The sequence below is a fragment of the Chrysemys picta genome, chromosome 4 (genome assembly GCF_011386835.1).
Source record: "Chrysemys picta bellii isolate R12L10 chromosome 4, ASM1138683v2, whole genome shotgun sequence".
NCBI lineage: Eukaryota > Metazoa > Chordata > Testudines > Emydidae > Chrysemys > Chrysemys picta.
This window is the reverse complement of record NC_088794.1, coordinates 131931914-131956715: the sequence shown is the minus strand read 5'-3', so window position 1 is coordinate 131956715 and position 24802 is coordinate 131931914. Positions and strand designations below refer to the sequence as shown.

Sequence of the window (24802 nt, the reverse complement as noted above, 5' to 3'; positions counted from 1 at the left end):
GCTAATGTGTTTTTTCAGAAACAATGAAGAGCTTGGGAGATATGAACAGGTGAAACGTCAGATTGAGTTTAAACCAGGCAGCAGTGAAAGAGAAGCTAAAGCACTTGCTGGAGCATGACCTGATAGAACAATCAACATCACTTTGGACATCCCCAATTGTTATTGTGAAAAAGCTCAATGGAGACTTGAGGAGACATTAGAATCATAGGACCATAGGGTTAGAAAGGACTGCAAGGGTTATCTAATCTAAACCCCTGCCACGATACAGAATTTGTTGTGTCTAAACCAGAGGTGGGGAAACTACGGCCCACGGGCCACATCCGGCCCAAGGGACCATCCTGCCTGGCCTTGGAGCTCCTGGCCGGGGAGACTAGCCCCCGGCCCCTCCCCTGCTGTCCCACTCCCCCGCAGCCACGCCACCACACAGGCAGCGCGGCTGGCTCCAGCCGGATGATGGGGCTGTGAGCTTCTGCTGATCTGAGCAGCATGGTCAGGGGACAGAGGAGGATTGGATAAGGGGCAGAGAGTCCCAGGGGGCAGCAGTCAGGGGACTAGGAGCAGGGAGTGGTTTGACAGGCGTGGGAATCCTGGGGGGCCTGTCAGGGGCAGGGTGTGGATAGGGGTTGGGGGGGGGGGAGTCAGGGAGTCAGGGTGCGGGGGCCAGGCTGTTTGGGGAGGCACATCCTTCCCGCCCCACCATACAGTTTCGCATCCTGATTTGGCCCTCGGGACAAAAAGTTTGCCCACCCCTGGTCTAAACCATCCAAGACAGATGGTTATCCAGCCTCTTTTTGAAAACCTCCAGGGAAGGAGCTTCCAGGACTTCTGAAGGCAGTCTGTACCATTGTTCTACTGTTCTTAAAATTAGGAAGTTTTTCCTGAGATGTAATCTATGTCTGCTATGCTATAGTTTGAACCCATTGCCTCTTGTCCAGCCCTCTGTGGCGAGAGAGAACAACTTATCTCATAGAACTGGAAGGGACCTTGAAATGTCATCAAGTCCAGTCCCCTGCCTTCACTAGCAGGACCAATTTTTTTTTGCCCCAGATCCCTAAATGGCCCCCTCAAGGATTGAACTCACAACCCTGGGTTTAGCAGGCCAATGCAGCCTTTCAAGTATTTGAAGACTGCTTTCATGTCCTCCCCTTAATCTCTTCTTTTCCAAATGAAACATACAAAGTTCCTTCAGCCTTTGCTCATATGGCCTACATTCCATCCCTTTGATCATCTTTGTCACTCACTTCTGGATCCTTTCCAGTTTCTCTACATCCTTTCTATACATTGGTGACCAAGATTGGATACAGCATGCCAGCTGAGGCCTAACCAGCATCGAGCACAGCAGTACTCTCACCTCCCAGGACTTGCATGCTGTGCCTCTGTTAATGAAGCCCAAAACTGCTTTGGTTTTTTTGCAACAGCATCACACTGTTGACTCATGTTGAGGTTGTGATCCACCACAACTCCCAGATCCTTCTCAATGGTGCTGCTTCCAAGCCAATTATCCCCCGTTCTGTATTTATGCATTTGGTTTTTTCTTCCCTAGCACCTTACACTTGTCTTTGAATTTCTGTTTGTCATCTATAGCCCAGTTCTCCAATTTATCAAGATCCATTTGAATTTTAGCTCTATCCTCCAAAGTGTTTGCAACCCCCACCAGCTTTGTGTCATCTGCAAATTTGATCAATATGCTCTCTATTCTTACATAGAGGTCATTCATAAAGATGTTAAACAACACTGGGTCCAGAATAGATCCCTGTGGAACCCCATTTGAGACCGCCTTCCAATCTGACATCATTCCATTAATAGTTACTCGTTGCTTGTGGTTGTTTAACCAATTATGTAACTGACCCTGCATTTCTCCAGTCTACTTATCAAAATGTCAGGTGGGACTGTGTCAAAAGCCTTGCTAAAAGTCCAGGTATTTTATGTCCATCACATGCCTCCTATCCACCAAACCAGTTACCCTGCCAAAGAAGGAAATCAAGCAGGTTTGGCATGATTTGTTCTTAGTAAATCCATGCTGGCTGCTAGTGATTACCCCTTCATCCTCCAGGTATTTGCAAATTGAATGTTTTATACATTACTCTAGTAACTTCCCAGGTATCGAGGTCAGGCTGACTGGTCTATAGTTCCCAGCTTCTCCTTTTCCCCATTTTTAAAGATGGGTGCTATGTTAGCCCTTTTCCAGTCTTCCAGAACCTTTCCTGTCATCCACAAGTTTGTAAATATTATTGCCAGTGGCGCCGAGATTTCTTCAGCTAATTCCTTCAGTACCCTCAGGTGAATAACATCAGGCCCTGCTGACTTGAATTCAATCAAGTTAGTCCTCTGACATGTTCTTTACTTATCCTGATCTGAATCCCTTTCCCTTTATTGTCTTTGGTAACTTCACTAGTTGTCTGGTCACACTATTTTTTGTGAACAGACTAACGCAAAGAAGGCATTGAGCAGCTCTGCCTTCCTATCATCTTCTGTTACCAGCTCACCTTCTCCATTGAGCAGTGGACCCACACCATTCCTGATCTTTCTTTTTTTTTGGTCTGACATATTTGTAGAACCATTTTCTTGTTGTTGCCAACATTTAAGCAGTAACTCATTCTTTACCTTGGCTTTCCTGATTTTGTTCCTACATGCTCGCTCTATTCTCATGTATACTTCCTTGGTGACATGCTCCTCCTTCCATTTCCTGTATGTATCCCTTTTGGTTTTTAGATAGCTAAAATGCATCTTGTGCAGCCACATTGGCCACTTGTGGCTCTTCTTATCTTTCCTCTGCATTGGAACTAAGAACTTGCAGGACATACTATGTTTTACTGTAATAGTCTTCCAACAGATATCAGGGAAGTTAAAATCCCCAATAATACTAGCTCATGTGTGTTAACAAAATCAGCTATCTGCTTGTAGAATGCATCTTCCACTGCCTTTTCTTGATTTGGCGATCTATAATAGACCCCCACCATAACATTGTTACCATTCTTTTCCTTTTTTGTCCTCACCCAGAGACTCTCAGTAGGTTTGCCACTCACTTCCTCTTGGACCTCAGAGCAAGCATATACATTATTGACATACAACGCAACACCACCTCCTTTTTCCCCATACCTGTCCTTCCAGAACAAGTGATATCCCTCAATGCTGGTACTCCAATCATGGGAGTCGTCCCACTTAGTCTCTGTATTGCCAATTAAGTCATAATTTTCTTCATATACCATGAGATCCAGTTCATCCTGCTTGTTCCCCATACTCCTTGCATTGGCATACAGGCATCAAAGACACTTTGCAGACTGCCCTGTTTTTCTTCTTGCCTCTTTAATGCAATTATGGTTTCCAGTCCCTTCTCCAGAATTTAGCCCCTTCCCCTTGTCTTCATTACTTAAGCCTGGATGCGCATTGGCCGGATTTTTGTCACCATCCCCCATAAGACCTAGTTTAAAGCTTTCCTTATCAGGTTAGCCAGAAAATGGCCAAAGATGGTCTTCCCAGTATTTGATGGAGAGAACCCAAACCAGCACAGTAATGCTCCTTCCTGGAACATCAGCTTATTGTCGAAGAAGCCAAAACCCTCTCGCCGACACCATCTGACTACAGGATATTTAATTCACAGATGGTAGCTAACGAACTCATACCCCGGATGAAATGTCAGGTGCAAAATATTTTATGGTTTCCATTTGGTATCTGGATACCATCTTAAAGAGACTCCTGAAGAGCAATGGAAAAAACTGTCTTGGTGACACTCTATGGATGATTTACTTTACTTAGATTACTTCATTTGTTTCCAAAAAACATTGGAGAAAAAGCTGGTAGGAGTGGAAAAGATTCTAAAGCTTTTTAAGGAGTCAGGGTTTAAACCTACAGGAAGCACATGTCCATTTAAGATTCACATCATTTTCACTGGACATACAGTCAGTAATGATGAGTTGGAACCCCAACTCCAGAAACTGAATGTTATAAAGGACTGAAGGGCTCCTACAAACCTGGAGGAGGTACTGCAGTTTGTAAGCCTCTATGGAGTCTACAGGAAATTTGTCCCAAATTTCACAGAGCAGGTAGCATCATTACGCCAGCTAAGAGTGACTTTGTCCTGACAGAGAAACCCCAAAATCTTTTGAGTCACTGAAGGAAGGACTTCTAAACCATACTGCACTTAAATTCTCAGATCCACCCTATCTATTCACAGTAACCTGTTATATCTCAAAAGATGCAAAACCTGGATTTGCACTTGAACAAACTGATGAGCTCAGCAGGCACAGACCTTCTGGAAGTCACAAATTGAATGAAAAGGAAACCAAGTATTCAGCTGCAAAACTGGAGCATCTGGATACTGTGGAGGCCCTAAGGGCCTATTGTCCATATTTACTAGGTACAGAATTCACAGCATACACAGACCACAGTGCCCTGCAATTCTCCTGGAAGCACAACCTGGAAGGATGCTCAGGAAGACAGATTCATAGAATATCATAAACCTGGAAACCAAAATCTAGTTACAGATGTTTTCAGCCAGTTGAGGGCAATGAGAGTACACGTAGACTGGTCTTGTAAAGATATCTGGCAAGAACTGAAGAGTCTTCATGATAACCGAGCAACAGGCCACCTGGGGTACCCAAGAGATTTTTTTGGCTGGGCATGGCTGCAGATGTTAAGGACTTTCCTGACTTACTTTCCTGACTTACCTGTAAAGCACCAGAAAGGAGAGGCAGAACTCCTTTAGAGGAAATGCTCCATCCTAGTAAGGCCTGGGAGTTCACACAGGTTGACCTGAAAGGCCCACAGGCAGAAACACCAGCTGGAGATTAGTATTTTATTTTCTGATAGCACATGACATCTCCTCAAAGTATGTGGTGCACAGTCTCTGAAAGATTTATTGGAACACTGAAAGTAACTCCAGCACACACAGGCAGGACTTAAACTCCTTCTAGATCATCTCCTCTCTCCCAAAGACTACAACATAATAGTTTAAAATTGTCCTGTTTTGCTAAGTTACAGATACAGCATCACCTATTGGTGAAGTGCCACTTGCACTGATCATTACGACCAGTTAAATAATTGCAAGGTTAATACAAGGCGGCAATTTCTAATGTGAATCATACGAAAGCGATAGTCCCTCTTGTGGGAAGATATTCAATTTCGTTAGTGAAAGTAAAAACAAGACATCACATTGACTAAACTAAACATGAAGTATTCAACTACTAATTTTGAGAAATTAGCAGAGAAATGAGAAGCATGGCACTGTGGGGAGTCTTACACCAGAACCTCATAATTCTTGGCAAGGTCATTACAGTAAACATGTAAAGTGCTTTAATTATAAGGTTCTTGTGAGCAATGGTTTATAATCAATACAGTGAGACAGGCTTTTTACAAAAGGAAAAGAAATCATTGTTATAACAGGCCACAATAGCTGAGGGCCAAATTGATAGTTTCATATCGGTGTGGTTTTTTAAAAAATAGAATTAAAAACAACAAAAAATAAAAAAATAATTCAGAAATTCAAAGATCAATTGTAAAACTATTTTGAAATTAAGTGTTTTTTGTTTCATTGCCCTTAGCATTGAACCTTTTGAGTCATTCACCAATTGTTTTGTCTTTATGAAAACAGAACAGTCAAAACATTGTGAAGCATTTACATTTATTTCAGATTTATTTAGCAATCCAAAATTTCTCCAAAGATAGTTAGAAATATTACATCTGTACTGTTCTAGTATGTGTTTCAGTGGTAGAAAATTATTAATAAGCACTTAATGTAACTAGATACCATGCAAATCTTCAACTGGACACGGGAATCTCACCATAAATTGTGCTCCTTGTATACAATCACATGAATTAGCAATGGAAAATTCCTTCTATAATCATGCATTCCTTCTCACTGTCCATGCAGGATTGTTTCTTGAAGTATATTTTATATTGTTCTGCCCACTCTATTAATGCTCTCAACAGATGGCACTTCTACTACTTTCCTGGAAGACAATTCAACATCTCACTGTCTGGAAGTCATTGGGTTATCCTCGGTTTGATTGCTGTTCATAGATTTTAAGGCCATAAGGGACCTAGATCATCTAGACTGACCTCCTGTGCATCACCCATTTGCACCCAAGAACTTGTGTTGAACTAAAGCATAACTTCCAGAAAGTCATCCAGTCTTGACCTGAAGACATCAAGAGAGGAAAATCCACCAATTCCCTTGGTAGAGTCACCATCGGAACAATCACCCTCAGTTAAAAAAAAAAAACTGTGCCTAATTTCTGACATAAATTTATCTGACTTCAGCTTCCTGCTGCTGGTTTTTGTTATGCCTTTCTCCGCTAAACTGAAAAGCCCTTCAGTACACAGGATTTTCTCCCCATGAAAGTTCCCAACAAATATGAAATATCCTTCATGCGGCAGAGTTGTAGGTTTTTGGTTTTTAAACCAAAAATAGGTGTGAGAGAGGCAGGTATCTGGCACCTTTTAAAAGTAACCAGACAGCTCAGGGCAAGTGGAGCTCTTCAGTCCAGGAAACCAGCCTACCCAGGAAAAGGAAAAATTCTGATTTCAAACAGAACAGGAGTACTTGTGGCACCTTAGAGACTAACAAACTTATTAGAGCTTATGCTCTAATAAATTTGTTAGTCTCTAAGGTGCCACAAGTACTCCTGTTCTGTTTGAGGATACAGACTAACACGGCTGCTACTCTGAAATCTGATTTCAAACGTCCATCCCTGGGTCAAATGAAGCTTGATATTGGGCAGCTGCAATACCAGGACCACCTGCTGACGGTCCACCAAATCTACCACAACAATGTGGGAAGAGAGCGGGCATGTACTTAGTTCCACTAGAGAAAGGCCCTCTCACTGTGGTGTATGTCAGGAATACCAAGCGATACACTATACTTTTTTTGGCACAAGGTAATTATGTTGGTGCAAGCAGTTTCATATTTTGGGAGAGTTGCCAAAGAGCCATAGTAAATACTGGTTGTAAAAAGGGGTGAGGGTAAGACTGGAATGTATGCTTCTCAATCACTGTACTTCTCAGGGACTACTGCTAATGATGGGAGGGCATCTCAGCATCATGCTAGAAGTTTGCACACCTCAAGCCTGGCAGCCCCGGGCCAATAGGATTTCTGGTGGCCAGAGTCTGAGCTATCCTCTAGGATCAGGGGGACTAGTGGTCAGAGCAAAAAGCCAGGTGAAAGGCAGTGACCTGAACAGCCAGAACTATATTATAAATGTAACAACACCAGACGTATCCAGTTTGACTTGTAAAGGAAGTAGCTGATATGATGGAAAGGAAAGGAGAGGTACAGATGTTCTGTGCCTATAGGAAACATGATGGCCAAGGAATGCAGCAAAAGAGTTGAGCTTAGATTGTAAACTCTTCTATGTAAGTGACAAAATGGGGATAATGGAGTTGGGGTGGAAGTGAGAGGAGAACTGAGGAAGTTGGTGATTGATGTTTTTAGAGAAGTGACAGACTGATGACTGTACGAAACCAGCAGAATGCTCTGTTTGTGTATGCATCTCAATAAGGACATGACAAAGAAGAGACAAAGTTTACACCAAGACTTGCAGGCACCGTCAGACACAGCAGTGTCAAGGGAGCTGTTAGTGCTGGGTGATATGAATGCACACATTGGCAAAATCCCGAGGGATATGAAATGTGCTTAGGAAATTTAAACCTCCGCCCCATAAATGAGGAAAAGAAAGCATTACTAGACTTGTATTGCACACCAATGGATGGTAGCCAATACATGCTTTCAAAAGAGGATATAAGTCATTGGATCACATACATTACTGGCTGAACAAAAGCCAGATTGACATGATGTTGGCAAAGAAATCTCAGTGGACTCAAGTTATCGACTGCAAAGTGATAACTAAGAAGATGGTAGCACCACAGCAAAAGCCTCTTGTGGCAAAGATTGTGGTAGACTATTGGACAAGAAGGGAATTAAGCTCAAAAGAAACAAGATTAAAAGTATGGGAAGTCAAGGGGAAGTGCAGCAAAGAAGTTTGTGTAAGTAGTAGAGGACAAGTACCTGGAAACAGATCTGGCATCGACTGAAGAGGAGTGGAACTACCTCAAAATAACGTGGATTGCGGCTGCAGAAAAGGTTTATGGACAATGAAGATGGGGAAAACCAAAGGAGAGAGAATAGTGGTGGTGGACTGATGAAGTGCAGGTAGCAATCCAAAACAAGAAATGGCACCTAAAGAAAAAGAAATTAATCCGAGTGCAAATGAAAGAATGCAAAGCGAGCTGCCAAATGGGCAGTGAGGAAGGCAAAAGAGAATGCCCTAGATGACCTGTACACTGAGTTTGTGAACCACCTACAGCTGGCTGGCAAAAAGATCTACAGCACTGCAAAAAATAAGATGCATAGGGAAGGAGGTTGGTATTGCAACATGATTTGTAAATGATGACATGGGGAGGCTATCAACACCTGAACAAGTGAAGGAGAGGAGGAAACAATACTTTCAGAGTCTCTTAAATGAGGCAAAATCCCAGTGGGCAGAGTTGCCAACATGTGATCCTAATGTGGTGCTGGAGTCTGACATAACAGAGAAGGAGGTGAGAAACAGTACAAAAAAAATGAAGAATAGTAAAGCACAAAGTCCTGATGAAGTGACAGCGGATGTGGTGGAAGTCTTGAGCAAGAGAAGTATAAAATTGAGGGGCAGAATAGTTAAAACTGTATAGCAAGACAAAAGAATCCCCGAATATTGGTGCAAGTCTATCTTGGTCCCAATATATAAGGAGGGAAGCATCCATGAACGTGGAAACTATCCAGTGATAAAGTTACTATATCATGGGATGAAGATACTGGAATGCATCATGGATGCTCAGATTAGGAGAATGGTGGAACCGCTCCTCGAACAAGAATACTTTGACATTAGGAAAGGGTGAAGAACCAAAGATGCCATGTGTGTAATTTGGCAAGTGATACAGAAGCAGCTAGAGTAACAACAGGATATGTTGGGGCCTTTATAGACCTAGAAAAGGTATAAAATAAAGAGGCTAGAAGGATGCTCATATCAGTGCTAAGGAAATATGGAGTTTCTGAGGATTTAATAACTCTGGTGAATGCACTATACAGATTGCCTAAAACAGTGTTCCGAACATGTTTTGGAACGACAAGCCCTCTGAAGTGAAAGTTGGACTGCATCAGGGATTGGACCTCAGTCCGCTGCAGTTTACCATACAGATGGACTACATCACCAGGAAGATACCAATGGGAAAAGGTGGGGAGCTACTATATGTAGATGACATAGCAAAAAGGGTGTCCTCAAAAGAAGACCTAAGGGAAATAGTAAACCAGTGGTAAGACCAGCTAAGCAGGTATGGGATGCAAATGAGCATGACTAAGACTGAGATCATGAGGGTCAGTAGAGGTGCCACAGGGAAACTGGCTACAGAGATTAATGGAGTGTAGCTAAACCAGAATGACCAGTTTAAATACCTTGGCAGCTGGGTTACAGACAACAGTGACCTTAAATGTGAGATGAATTCCAGACTGGGGAGCACTGAAAGAATGTGGAATATCATCTCAGGTGTCATGCATGATAAGTATATGTCACTGAGAATGAAATCCCATCGGTATAACACAATGGAGCGCGCCACAATGCTGTATGGTGTGGAAGCATGGGTCGTAAAGAAATGGCAGGTTCAACGCCTACAGGTGTTCAAGATGCAATGTCTTTGCACTATAAAGATTTCTAAATTAAAGCATTAGGATGAAGACAAAGTCCATGATGTGGCCGACAAAATCCAGGAAGTGTGACTTCGCTGGTTTGGGCACATACAGAGGATGAATGAAGAGAAAGCTGGTGAGGACAGCATGGCAAGAGAGGTTAGTAGGAAAGAGACTCAGTGGAAAGCCAAGGAAGCTATGGATGGATTGCATCAAAGAAGATAATAAGGAGGTGGACTTTAGTGCTTTATTAGACCGTTGAAGATGGTAGATGCCCATACAACAGCCCAACCCCAGACAACAGAATAAGAGGAAAAAGATGGTTTATATACACTGTAATCAAGTCACCTCTCACATCTTCTTTTGATCAATTAAACAGATTGAGCTCTTAAAGTCTCTCAGTGTTAGGCATTTTCTCCAGCTCTCAAATCATTTTGGGGCTCTGTGACAGAGGGCTGGGCAACAGCATCTGAGTCAGGACTCTGCTCACTGCAACTCTAATTACATACTCCAGAACAGACCTCATTAAAAAGAACTGGGCCTAACTGATGGGCTGAGGAAAACTAAGCTGCTAATTAGGCCACTAGGCAGATTATACAAAATGCATAGGAAGGAAGTGGGAAGAGGATGAAGCAGAAAGAGACAGACTGCTCTTCTCTGCTTGCCTCAGGAGCAGAGGGCTCCCTAGGACAGTAGGGGTGAGGCTATATGGGGTATAAGGGTAGTGGAAACTAATATTGTAAATAAACTGCACTTGGTGTTTTGCCAGCAAAAAGGTCTTTGAGGTGTTTGTAGACTTTAGCAGAGGCAGGAGCAAGCAGGCCCTGCCACAGGCTATTTTCTGACCACTCTCCAATTTTTCAACATCCTTTTAAAATGTGGACACCCAGAACTAGACTCTTACTCTCCTGTTTATACATCTAAGGATCACATTAGCCCTTTTACCAACAGCATGACACTGGAACTCACACTGAGTTACTTGTCCCCTAGAACAATAAAACCTTTTCAGAGTCTCTGCTTTCCAAGATATAGTCCCCCCATCCTGGTATGAACTGCATTCCTTGTTCCATGATGAATGACTTTGCATTTGGATGTACTTAAACAGATTTTGTTTCAATGCACCCAAACTTACCAAGCCATCTAAATTGCTCTGTATGACTGCCCTGTCCTCACCATTAACCACTCCACTAATCTTTGTCATCCACAAATTTTATCAGCAGTTATTTTATACTTATTTTCAGATAATTGATGAAAAACACTGAATAGCACTGGGCCTACTGCCAGTCTCTTCGGACCCCCACTAGACTACACCCATTCAGTGATGATTCCCCATTGACAATTACTTTTTGAGATCTATCAGTTAGTCAGTTTAATGTGTGCTCAATTGATATTGTATAATGCTAATTTTTTAATCACAGTGTAGTGCGGAACTAAACAAAATGCCTTACAAAAGTTTAAGTGTAGACTTTGCAGTTACAAAATTAGATTAATAAAGATAATCTCAGGACCTATTTTCCATAAAATCAAGTTGCCTGGCATCAATTATATTCCTATCCAGGGCCGTCCCTAGGGAGTTGCGGGTCCAGGGACAAATCAGCCCCCGCCAGCTTGGGGGCCCTGCACTGCATCGGTGGCTGGGCTGGCGGGACGGATCCAGCCTGGTTCTGGGCCACCTGCTGCTGCTGGCAGTTGTCGGCACCTACCGTGGGGCTATTGTTAGCAATAGTGCCATGGCGCCTCAGGGCTCCAGACAGGGAATTCACTGCACCAAAATGCAGACAGCTGAGCGGGGCGCTGTCTCCGCTAACTACCAACAAGATGGCGGGCCCTGCGGAAGTGATGGATTCGTCTTCCAGCAATGGCGCTGGAACATTTTTAATAGTGGGGGTACTGAAAGCCAGCCCCCTTACCCAGTCTCCCCCTCCCCACCAGAGCCGAGACCCCAGGCATGCAGAGCCGGGAGCCCGGTGGTGTTGCAGCACCCCCCGAGCCCCTAGTTCCCATGCCTATGTCTTCTGGGACCAGCTGCACCGGCCAATCGCACCAGTCCGTGGGACCCAGAGCAGTTGCCCTGATTTTTCCTACCCAAGGGACGGCTCTGTTCCTATCATTTAATTCTTTATCCACTGAATCCCATCTCAGCTCTTCCGTTATTTTGCCCAGGAATGCTGTCAGTTTAACAGGACTATAGTTACCTGGGTCATCTGGCTTGCCCTTTTTTAATATTGGCACAACATTAGTACTCCTCCAGTCTTCTGGAATTTCCCCAGTATCCCAAGATCTATTAAAAATGAACATCAGAGGACCAGAAATCTCAGCAAATTCTTTTTGGACTGTTGGGTGCAAGTTATCTGAACATGCTGATTGAAAAATGTTTATCTCTAGCAGATGTTGTCTAACATCTCCTCAGCTACTAATGTCACAGCCTCATATGATACAAGTACACCTCTACCTCGATATAATGCGACCTGATATAACACAAATTCGGATATAACGTGGTAAAGCAGTGCTCCGGGGGGCGGGGCTGCGCACTACGGTGGATCAAATCAAGTTCAATATAACGCGGTTTCACCTATAACGTGGTAAGATTTTTTAGCTCCCGAGGACAGCGTTATATCGAGGTAGAGGTGTACATCATTCTGCTCCTTTCCAAATACAGAACAGAAATCTTTATTGAACATCTCAGCCTTTTACGCATCATTATTAATAATTTTACCACCTCCAACTACTAATGGGCTTATACAATTGCTAGAATTTCTTTTGTTCCTAATATACTTAACCTCCTTATTGTCCTAAGCCCTTATCTGCCATGGATGTTTTGCTGCTTAACTTCAATTATCAATTTTCTGCCTTCATAACTTCTAATTTCTATTGATTGCTATTTCCCCCTTTTTCCTTTTGTTATATATTGCTTTTTCATTTCTAATCCTTTTTGCTCCACTACTAAACCAGATGGTATTTTAACTAAAAAGTTGTCCTCTTTCTTGATTATATTCTGATAGTCAACCTAAAATATTTCCTTCTTTATTTTATCTAATTTCTCTCACTTATACCCCACTGTGCCATACTAAATACTTCCTCTCCATCCTATGTGTTTATATTGTTTGTAAACAGTCATGTTCCCCACTTAACAGTCATATAGCCAATCTAAGGGTCTGTCCATGCACATCCAACCGCAGGAGTGGAAACTTGAACCATGATCTCACAAATAGTTCTGCATGGGTAGACCCCTGACACCATGTGTAGCCCAACTAAAATCAGTGTGACTCCGTTTGGGTACTGGGGTTCAACCTCACAGAGAAGTTTGGAGGATCAAAGCCTTATGCTGAATGCTCTTCAGAGCAAACATAGTCTCTTCCTATGTGTTTGTACTGCTAGTATGATGGGAGTCCCATCCAGACTAGGGTCTTTGGGTGATAGCTCAATGCAAACCATAAAAACAATACGAATAATTAACTGCTGAAAATACAGTGATCTAGTTGAAAATCCCCCCCACAGTAATATGTACTTGAGTATCATATTTTATGTGAGGGTTTCAAAGAGCTTTACAAATCTCAAAGCCTCACAACACCCTCACGAGATGGGGGAGAATTTTTATACTAATTTTATAGACTAGTAAACTCCGACTTACAACATTTAAGTGACTTTCACTTAACACTGTGAATCCATATCAGAGTTGAAAATAAAAGCTGGGGTCACCTATTGTTTTCCCTCCCAACTAGTAGGAACAAGCAACTTCCATTTAAGGAATCCCAACTCCAAGTCCTTTCTAAACATTAAACATTTCTTTCCTTAACCATGTAAGAATTAAAAAAAAAAAAAAAAAAAAAATCTATATCCACCCCAGTATTTTTTTTTTAAATCTCTTTGTGATATTCTCTAGAATACACAGTCATAAGAACAGAAATACTGGGTCAGACCAAAGGGATCTTATCTTCCAACAGTGGCCAAGTGCTTCAGAGGGAATGAACAGAACAGGTAAACATCGCCCATTCCCAGCTTCTGGCAACAGTCCTTCATTAATATACTTGAGGATTTAGATGTATTCCTCTACCACAGATATAGATATTGAAAATTACAATAAAAAAAATTAAAAATAAAATATAAGAGCAATAGAATTCATACAAAATCTGTTCCTTATGTCATACCAAGAGCTACAGGCAGACTTGTATCTGGCTTCTTCAATTAAAAAACAAAAATGATCGTGTGTCTAATATAGAAGCACTGTTCTATAAATTCTAATAAAATTAGTAGGAAGTCCTACAAGCACCATAATCATAGTATATAGACTTTTAAAATAGCTTATGTTCAATAGCTTAATTGATTTAGACATATGAATTCTAAATCATCTCCACAAGCTTTTATTTTGGTAATAAGCAAAGGGACGAATCATAAACTCATAGAATCATCAGACTGGAAGAGACCTTCAGAGGTCTTCTAGTCCAGTCCCTTGCACTCAAGATAGGACTAAGTATTATCTAGACCATCCCTGACAGGTGATTGTCTAACCTGCTCTTAAAAACCTCCAATGATGGAGATTCCACAACCTCCCTGCAATTAGGGTTACCATATTTAAAAAATAAAAAAAGAGGATACTCCATGGGGCCCTGGCCCCGCTCCTTTCCCACCCCGGCCCCGCCCCAACTCCGCCCCCTCCCCAAAGTCCCGCCCTAACTCCGCCCCCTCCCCGAGCGCCCTGCATTCCCCCTCCTCCCTCCCAGCCACGCGAAAAGGGGTGCCCAAGCGCTACCAGCTTCACGGTTTGCTGGGCAGCCCCCAGACCCTGTGCCCCCGGCCGGTGCTTCCCCATTGCAGCTGGAGCCCGGGAGGGGAAGCGCCCATCCGGGGGCGCAGGGTCTGGAGGCTGCCCAGCAAACCATGAAGCCGGTAGCGCTCAGGCTTCGGGCAGCCCCCATGCCTTCGGACCCTGCGCCCCCGGCCGGGCACTTCCCCTCCCGGGCTCCGGCGGCTACTGTGCTCCCTGAACTCCTGGGCTCTGTAAACGCTGAGCTGCCCAAGCACTACCGGCTTCGGGAAGCCCCCATGCCTCTGGACCCTGTGCCCCCAGAGCCCAGGAGGGGAAGTGCCCGGCCAGCGGCTCAGGGTCTGGAGGCATGGGGGCTGCCCGAAGCCGGTAGCGCTCGGCTCTTACAGAGCCCAGGAGTCAGGGAGCACAGCAGATAAGCCAGGGAGTATTTTTCCCAGACATGTTCGGCTTTTTGGAAATTCCCCCCGGATGGGGGTTTGATTATCAAAAAGCCGGACATGTCTGGGAAAAAACGGACATATGGTAAGCCTACCTGCAATCCTTAATTACCCACTGGAAAAATGGGACTATGTGCTGAGAAGGGGCCTACAAGAGGCTCTCGTCCTGCAAAGGATCTGATCAAGGTATTAATAGGTACTACACACATGGGATCAATTATCAAATACAGGCAGACTAAAAAGGCTGAGTGAAGCTTTCAGAAAGTAATAACCATTCCCATCTGTTTTACTATTTAAAGTGAGTGATACGTAATACAAACCATTCCACCATGTAAGTACATTACCTTGAAAGTTTTATCCATGGAAGTGGAAAGAAGCATATGGCTCCATCCTTGTACAGGACACCACTGGACTTTATTAACTGGACCACTGTGTTTAGACATTTGAAACACCAAGTTCCTTGGGATTTCAGTTGATTTGTTCTTAGACCCTAAATATGGCTTAATAAATTCAGAAACCTCTGTGGAAATTTGCTCTCCTGGTATTGCACAACTCTCTCTCTGTTCTTCGGATTCTTTTTTTCCATACACTTTAGAAGTTTTTTCTTGTCGAAGTCTTTTAGGGATATATGGTCTAATTCCCTTTATGGTAACAATCTTGTCCTGATGTACTCTCTTCTGAGAGAAACTTCCATTTCCAGAAAGCGTTTCAGCCTGGTTAGAATATTCTTTCCAGGGATAAACAGCTGCCAAATCCCGGTTATTAGCCTGTACCTTATATGCAGGAGCACCTTCACAAATAATGCTTGCGCCAGTACTGGCAGTATTCTCAACAGTCTGCATTTTGTATGTAGATTTTGTGCCTAATGCACCGGGTGCAAAATACTGAATAGGATTTATAGCAGAACTTGCAAGTCTGGTTTCTCTGCTAGAAAGACTGAGATTTTCAGCCTTTCCAGTCTCTGTGTCAGAATCTGAATCATCATAAGCAACCAATGATGAATTCATCCTGGTCAGATATGGCAAAGTCCAATAATCTCTGTGCTGAAATCCTCCGAAATGATGAATATCTGCAATTAAAGGAATCAATAATTCAGAAGACATTTCACTATAAAATATTTAAGGTTCTAATCACTTAAAAACATATTTTTTACAAATATAAATATGCACTTGTATGCATATTTACCCACACAATTTAATCTTTAATTCAACACACCTATACTTGCACTTCTACAGCATCTTTCATCTCGGGATCTCTAAGCACTTTATAAACATTAGTTACATTTTGCATAGATAACAAGCTGCATTCCACAAAACTGATGCAAAGGATTACGACAAAGAAAGCACAGACTTACCCATGCAGTTATGATAGCACACTTTTAACCTGACCTGCCACTAGGTCTATCCTGACCGGATAATAAGAATTATGCTGTAGCTTGGAGATGTGTAACTTTATGCAGAGAAACAACTACAAATGGAGCCAATATGACACAGTCTTTCTTCCACCACATTGGTACAGTAAAAGAGCATGAATGTGGCCGAAGTGACAGAAGAAAAAAGAAGCAGCCACAGAATTACTAAATGGATCACAGAATAGGTTAAAAATGCAATCTGTAAATCTAACCACACCCACGTGTTAAAATCAGCATCATCTTCAGTTTTACATAAAAGGCTTAGTTAAGTCATAATGAAATCACTGAGCATGTTGATATCTCTAGAAAATTGAAGCACACATGGCTCAAGATATTTGTGATGCTATTATCTAGTGTCCATTTGAAACAAAATAATTGTAAAAAGCAACAGAGAGCAGTAGCGTAGCTAGGGGCGTTCAGGTGAAGCGGCCGCTTCCCCTGACCACATTCCCCAAAAGTGGCGCCTTTTTAATTTTCATACTTACTCGGCGCCACTTCTGGGTCCTTCTGCTTCCAGGCCTCACTCAGCACTGCTTCCAGGTCCTTCCGCTGTCTCCTCCCTCTTGCTACTCACTTCATCAACAACAAAAGAAGTCTCCTCCCCCAACTGGAACTTGTCCATCTTTCCTCCGGCTCGGATCACTACAGGCTGGCAGCGTGAGCGGCTGCGGTCCGAGCCGGAGGAAAGATGGACAAGTTCCAGTCAGGGGAGGAGACTTCTTTTGTTGTTGATGAAGTGAGTAGCAACAGCAGTGGTGCATTGATCCCCCGCCCACCTGCGCACCCCCCCCTCCACCTCCTCGGCTGCTTCCGGGTTTTTCTTTTCTTTTTTTCGCGGGCTGGCCTGCTGGCTCCCGCCTCCTGGTGCTCCGAGCGGCCGGCGGAACGGGGCTGCGGACTGGCTCCCGCCGCTCCGGGCGGCCGCAAATGGGGCCGCGGGCTGGCCTGCTGGCTCCTCGCGCTCTGGACGGCTGGCGGAACGGGGCCGCGGGCTCCTGGCACTCCAGCCGGCACAGCGGGGCTGCAGGCTCCCGGCGGGACTCCGGCCCTGAGAGCGTGGCTGGGGGTCTCGGTGCCCCAGACAGCACTCCGGATAGGGAAGCGGGGTGGCCCTGCACATGCACCGCTCCATCTTTCGGCGGCATTTCGGCGCATGTGCAGGGCCGCCGAAATGCCACCGAAGGACCGGCGCCTTTTTTCTCCGCCGCTCCTCCTCGGCTGCAACCCTGGCTACGCCACTGACAGAGAGTCCTGTGGCACATTTAAGACTAACAGATGTATTGGAGCATAAGCTTTCGTGGGTGAATACCCAGTTCGTCAGACGCATGTAAAGGAAATTTCCAGAGGCAGGTATAAATATGCAGGCAAGAATCAGTCTGGAGATAACGAGATAACAATAAACAATAAAAATAATTGTAATTTTGTGTCATAAGAACGGCCCTACGGGGTCCGACCAAAGGTCCATCTAGTCCAGTATCTTCCGACAGTGGCCAGTGCCAGGTGCCCCAGAGGGAATGCGCGGAACAGGGAATCATCAGGTGATCCATCCCCTATCACCCATTCCCAGCTTCTGGCAAACACATCCCTGCCCATCCTGGCTAATAGCCACTGATGGACCTATCCTCCATGAATTTATCTAGTTCTTTTTTGAACCCTGATATGGTCTTGGCCTTCACAACATCCTCTGGCAAGGAGATCCACAGGTTGACTGTGTGTTACGTGAAGAAATACTTCCTTTTATTTGTTTTAAACCTGCTGCCTACTAATTTCATTTGGTGACGCCTAGTTCTTGTGTTATGAGAAGGAGTAAACAATACTTCTATCTACTTTCTCTACACCACTCATGATTTTATAGACCTCTATCATATCCTCCCTTAGTCGCCTCTTTTCCAAGCTGAAAAGTCCCAGTCTTATTAATCTCTCCTCATACGGAAGCCATTCCATACCACTAATCATTTTTGTTGCCCTTTTCTGAACCTTTTCCAATTCCAATGTATCTTTTTTGAGATGGGGCGACCACATCTGCACACAGTATTCAAGATGTAGGTGTACCATGGATTTATATAGAGGCAATATGATATTTTCTGTCCTATTATCAATCCCTTTCTTGATTATTCCCAGTATTCTGTTCGCTTTTTTGACTGCCGCTACACATTTAGTGGATGTTTTCAGAGAACTATCCACAATGACTCTGAGATCTCTTTCTTGAGCGGTAACAGCTAATTATTTTATATGTATAGTTGCAATTATGCTTTCCAATGTGCATTACTTTGCATTTATCAACATTAAATTTCATCTGCCATTTTGTTGCCCAGTCACCTAGTTTTGAGAGATCCTTTTGTTGCTCTTTGCAATCTGCCTGGTCTTAACTATCTTGAGTAATTTTGTATCATCTGCAAATTTTGCCACCTCACTGTTTACTTCTTTTTCCAGATCATTTATGAAAATGTTGAATAGGACTGGTCCCAGAAGAGACCCCTGGGGGACACCACTATTTACCTCTCTCAATTCTGAAAACTGATCATTTATACCTACCCTTTGTTTCCTATCTTTTAACCAGTTACCAATCCATGAGAGCACCTTCCCTCTTATCCCATGGCAACTTACTTAGATTTTCAGAAAGCCTTTGACAAGGTCCCTCACCAAAGGCTCTTAAGCAAAGTACACTATATTCACTGGATCCCCTTTGTCCAAATGCTTGTTTACCCCCTCAAAGGATTCTAGTAGATTGGTGAGGCATGATTTCCCTTTACTAAAACCATGTTGACTCTTCTCCAATAAATTATGTTCATCTGTGTGTCTGACAATTTTGTTCTTTATTATAGTTTCAACCAGTTTGCCCGGTACTAAAATCAGGTTCACAGGCCTGGAATTGCCAGGATTACCTCTGGAGCCCTTTTTTAAAAATTGGCGTTACATTAGCTATCCTCCAGTCATCTGGTACAGAAGCTGATTTAAATGATAAGTTACAGACTACAGTAGTAGTTCTGCAATTTCACATTTGAGTTCCTTCAGAACTCTTGGGTGAATATCATCTGGTTATGGTGACTTATTGCTATTTAGTTTATCAATTAATTCCAAAACCTCCTCTAATGATACCTCAATCTGGGACAGTTCCTCAGATCTGTCACCTAAAAAGAATGGCTCAGGTTTGGAAATCTCCCTCACATCCACAGCCGTGAAGACTGTAGTTTGAAATAAAAAGTTTCTTTTAGACACTTACATCTAGTACGAATGATGACATTTTATCCAGAATAATTAAGGATAAAATTTTGTCACGGAGGTCACAGAAGTCATGGATTCTATGACGTTCAGAGACCCCCATGACATTTTCTGCTTCAGCCTCATGTCCCGGGGCAGGGGCCGCTGCCAGCCCCGGAGCTCCCAGCCACCAGCGGAAGGAGCCCCAGAGCTGTTAACCGCCGCTGCTGCAAGCAGGGGACCCAGCGCTATTGTCTCCCCGCTCCCCCCCAGCAGTCAAACCCATCCCCCTTATTCTTAGGAAAAGTCACAGACGTGTCATGGGCTTCCATGAATTTTTGTTCATTGCCTCCGACTTGTCTGCAAGTTTTACTACAAATAACTGTGACAAAATCCATCTGTGTATTGACACCAGGGATATGCATAGCACTTGACATATATTTGAAGATATGATCCATGTCCCTTGCAACTTTAGGCCCTTATCCTGCAAACACTTACATACATGCTTAACTTTATTACTCTGTGAAGTCATATTGAAAAGAAAGTGGAAATGGAACTACTCACAGTAGTAGAGTTAAGCACATACCTAAGTATTTGCAGAATCAGTACCTTATATCCCAGTCCTGCAAACACTTATGCATGGGCATAAGTGTTTGTGGAATCTCCATCTCTGGAGATATTTAAGAGTAGGTTAGATAAATGTATATCAGGGATGGTCTAGACAGTATTTGGTCCTGCCATGCGGGCAGGGGACTGGACTCGATGACCTCTCGAGGTCTCTTCCAGTCCTAGAATCTATGAATCTATGTGAGTAGTCCATTAGAATTCAATGGGACTACTTAGTCCTGTGAGTAACTTTATGATCTAAGTGTTTGCAGGATTCAGATCTTAGTATAAATCAGCAGTTTTCAAACTTTTTGAGCTGAGTTCCCTCCCCGCCCCCCGAGTTACTATTTTTGGTTGTACCCCCCATATCCAGATAAAAATAGACATACTACCTGCCCCTCCCCTCTCAGTTTTCTGAGTGGGGGGAAGGCACTTGCGACCATCTCTGAAAGTGGAGCCAGCACTGGGTGCGGAGGGTGCTGGGAGCGGAAATCGGCGCAGCTGCCGCAGATGTTGACACTGACCCACAGACTGGGGGCCTACTGAGGTGAGAGCCCCATTTGGTGTCACTGCCAAACATTCCTCTGTTCCCCTAGGGGAACACACCTCGCAGTTTGAAAACCTCTGGTATAAATAGAACAAGTCTCTAATATGCACATTTTATTCCAAGCAACAAGAGATTTACATTGTAGGTTGTGCTTCTATTTTACAATAGGATACTCAAACCCTTACTCCTGAGCAGGGTCCCACTAAAGCAAACAAGGCTCTATCCAGAACTACAGATTGATTCTTTCAAATCCCTTTGCAGGAGAGTGACCTAAACATTTAGCAGAAGTTTAAAAAAGCAGCATAGAGCTAAGTATAAAAAACATTAAATCCTCCCTCTAGAGGGCAACCCATATCTTTAACTGAAGTTTATCAGAGTATAAAACAGTGGGACTATTTCATAAACAACAAAAACGGATAAGGGGCCAAACTCATCTCTGCTACATCATGAAACACTGTTGATTTAAATGGGATTCCACCTGTGCAAAGGAGAGAAGAAAAATTGGAAAAGTGTTTAAAAGGTAGTATGACTATCAACTCCTGTTCAAAACAAGATGGGTAATAAAAATTCATCCAGGTTATAATGCATGAAAATGTTGCTTCTGAGCCATTGCTAAAAGTAACTACAACCAACAGATATTAATTATTTGTTTTACAGTAGTGGCCCCAGCCAAGACTGATGCTCCATTGTGCTAAGCACTGAACAAATGTGTAGTAAGTCACAGACTCTGCCCTAAAAAGCTTACAATATAAACAGAGAGGACAGACAAAGGGAGAGAGAGGAAAGAGAGGCACAGAGAAGTGAAGTGATTTTGTTAGACTTTCAAAGACTGATTTAGTGCTCCAAGATAAAAATTGCCTTTATATGATAATTTGAACTAGGATGTCCAAACTACTGATGGGAATTTTCTTTTTAAGTTAGAGAAAAACACTTTTCTTGAAGGGATAGCAGTTGTAATAGGCCTGAAAACAAAACAACCAACCTACACAACCCAAAAAACCAACAGATTTTACTTTTCATTTTATAATACAATTCTATTTTATAACTAACAACAAAGACTGTAGAAGACAGATGTTTTCATAACTGAGTGTGTGAAATGGACCTGTCTCACTTCACATCCACTGGGAGAAAAACCTCCCTCTTTGAGGACTGAAAGGCCACTGTCAACTTAAATTTGGTCAAGTTTAGGCCCCAATCCTGAAATTGACATTGTGCATGCCCACTTTTGCACACAGCCAATTGCAAGATTGAGGCCTTAAATTTTGTGAAAATAGTAGAAATGTTTCCAAAATTTTGTTTAGAGGTTGCAGTGAAAGCATCTGTTTTTAAGCAAATAAATATTCCCCAAAAATGTGTCTCTTTATTTTTCATGGTCAAAACTGAAAAGAAGTGCAAAAAAAGTAGACAAAACAGTTCTAAATCCACTGGATTTCAAATTCTCACTTTTACTAATCTAAAATGCTTATACAGGCACAGAAATGCACCTGGGGCCAATCCGGCCAGGGCTGGCGCGGCTGGGGTCAGGGCTGATCCAGCCAGGGGGAGGGCTGCCCAGGGGTTAAGGTGGGTTAACTGGTAAGACTAATGCTTCTGGCTAACTGGTTAACATTTCACATCCCTACTGTTCTCTTTATAACAAGCCTTTACAATCTTTACAATATTTAAAGACTGTTATCTGATCCCCTTCAGTCTTCTTTTCTCAAGACTAAACATGCCCACTTCTTTTCAGCAGAACTATTGCCTAGCCAATTATTCTCTATTTGTAGTCGCACATTTGATTTTTCCTTTCTAATGTTGTACTTTGCACTTGTCTTTATTGAATTTCATCTTGTTGATTTCAGCCCAAGTCTTTAATTTGTCAACGTCACTCTGAATTGTAATCCTATCCTCCAGAGTACTTGCAAGCCCTCTCAGCTTGGTTCATCCACAATTTTATAAGAATACTCTCCACTCCATTATCCAATTCATTAACATTTAATAGTACCAGACCCAAGACAGACCCCTGCAGGGCCCAAGCAGATACATACTGCCAATTTGTCAGTGAACCATTGATGATTACTCGAAGTATGGTTTTTCAACCAGTATTGCACCAGTTATGTATTTGTAGCATGGGTTGACAACATACTATTTTTAAGTTGACAGTGCAGCTTAAGTATTTCTCCAGTCTCTTTTTCATGAGGAAGGTTTATTTACATGGTTTTTAATGAGAACTAGACATTGGGCATCTAAACTCTGTATATGCATTGCACGTACCTAATGAGTAAGCATAAATTACTCTGAAGAGATAGGGAGCAACTTACATGGGGAGGGATAGCTCAGTGGTTTGAGCAATAGCCTGCTAAACCCAGGGTTGTAAATTCAGTCCTTGAAGGGGCCACTTAGGGAGCTGGGGCAAAATCAGTACTTGGTCCTGCTAGTAAAGGCAGGGGGCTGGACTCGATGACCTTTCAAGGTCCCTTCCAGTTCTAGAAGATAGGTATATCTCTGTACAAATTGGGATATGGGGCACACACAAAAGGCCAATAACACACATAGTGGGCCACCTGCACAAGCACTTAATATGTTTGCACATTCTCAGCTTTGATAATTAGGCACTTCAAAATCTCAGTGCACATTTTAACTAGATAAAATCTCCCCTTGTTCAACTCACCCCAGCCCATAAAAGAGAAAGGCACCTTAGAATCAGAATGACAGTATTAGACAACAGACAGATTAAAACCATCCAGAATGCTCTTCTTCTGAAAGTGCTTAGGGTGGTAGGAGATATTAATGTTTTTTTTAATTAAATGTTTCAGTTAAAGACAAAAAGCAAAATCCTTCATCGCCCCCAACCTCACTTCCCCCCAGCTCCCACTGAGATAACATAAATAGTTTCTTAAATGTCAACTACCCGGAATGTTTGTGAACGGGGGAAACCTCCACTTCACTGCAACCTGGGGTCAGCCTCCCAGTGCCTGAGGCCGTGGACAATTCAGTCTATGGGCGCAGCCTCCCCTCAGCCCCCCGGAGACACGGGGCAGCTCGGTCCGGGGGCAGCCTCCCCTCAGCCCCCCGGAGACACGGGGCAGCTCGGTCCGGGGGCAGCCTCCCCTCAGCCCCCCGGAGACACGGGACAGCTCGGTCCGGGGGCAGCCTCCCCTCAGCCCCCCGGAGACACGGAACAGCTCGGTCCGGGGGCAGCCTCCCCTCAGCCCCCCGGAGACACGGGACAGCTCGGTCCGGGGGCAGCCTCCCCTCAGGCCCCCGGAGACACGGGACAGCTCGGTCCGGGGGCAGCCTCCCCTCAGCCCCCCGGAGACACGGGGCAGCTCGGTCCGGGGGCAGCCTGACCCTGCAGCTCCTCCTACAGAGGAGGCCCCTCCTGAGGCCTGGCGAGGGGGGGCCCCACGTGCCCCACCTATGCGGGGAACCCACGTCAGTTACCTGAAGGGAAGAAACCCACCAGGCCCTTTCCCAGGAACACACTCCAAAGCAGCCAGCGGCGGGTCAATCCCGCAAAGCGAGCCGGGTGGAAACTGGGGCTACTCTGCTAACAGCCCCAGCGCGCGGCCGGCCACGTGTAAATCCCCCACAGGCCACCCCAGCGCGGTAGTCAAGCGCCCGCAACGACAGACTCCGCATCTGGTCTGGGGAAACGCGCCCGGCCGCCCTGCTTGCGCGGGTAGCGAATGGTTCCGGCCCGGGTGCGCGTTTCCGACCGGGCAGGGTTGAGCAACGCGCCGTGCCGGTTCTGGTCTGGTGCCCGGCGCTGACGGTGGCAGAAGCGCTGAGAAGGGGAGACGGCCACGCCAGGGTAAGGGGACAGGGGCCTGGCCGCGCTCGGGGGGCGGCGGCGGGGTGGCCTTTGGGCGGGAGAGCTCTAGTGTGGGTTCACTCCTGTGGGCGCTCGGGATGTTCATCCATCTGCATCGCCCTGGGGCCTGGGAGAGTAACGCCTCAGAGCGGAGGCCCGCCACTTCCTTCGGTGCGGTCCCCGGCAGGGGAGACATCGGCCTCCATGGTTGCTACAGCCACAGGGGGACCTGAGTGACTGCTCTGGTCCCTGCGCAGTGCGCTGCCACCAGCCGTCGGAGCTGGCCAGCGTTGGCACAGGCTGCCTGGACATGCTGTAGAGCAGTGGTTCTCAACCTTCCCAGACTACCGTAACCCTTTCAGGAGTTGGATTTGTCTTGTGGAG

General features: G+C 44.4%; 2 protein-coding genes across 5 annotated transcripts in view; one reads left to right on the top strand and one right to left on the bottom strand.

The window, feature by feature from the left end:
- WDR25 (WD repeat domain 25) overlaps positions 1 to 24201 on the bottom strand; it is a 123659-nt gene extending 99458 nt beyond the window's left edge. Inside the window, exons 1-2 of one of the 3 annotated variants that reach the window (XM_065595699.1) lie at positions 24068 to 24201; positions 15205 to 15929 (exon numbers count right to left, since the gene is read on the bottom strand). In XM_065595699.1, the coding sequence (XP_065451771.1) occupies positions 15205 to 15867 (663 nt within the window). In that variant the 5' untranslated portion in view covers positions 15868 to 15929; positions 24068 to 24201. Of the gene's footprint in view, positions 1 to 15204; positions 15930 to 23515; positions 23650 to 24048 lie in introns of those variants that run through there. The other 2 variants (XM_065595696.1, XM_065595697.1) reach the window with 2 other exon arrangements.
- Positions 24202 to 24279: 78 nt separating this feature from the next.
- The window catches only part of WARS1 (tryptophanyl-tRNA synthetase 1), a 33250-nt gene continuing 32727 nt past the window's right edge, over positions 24280 to 24802 (top strand). For both annotated transcript variants that reach the window (XM_005308834.4, XM_065595700.1), the window contains exon 1: positions 24280 to 24418. The gene's annotated coding sequence lies outside the window, so the exon portion shown is untranslated. The remainder of the gene's footprint in view (positions 24419 to 24802) is intronic.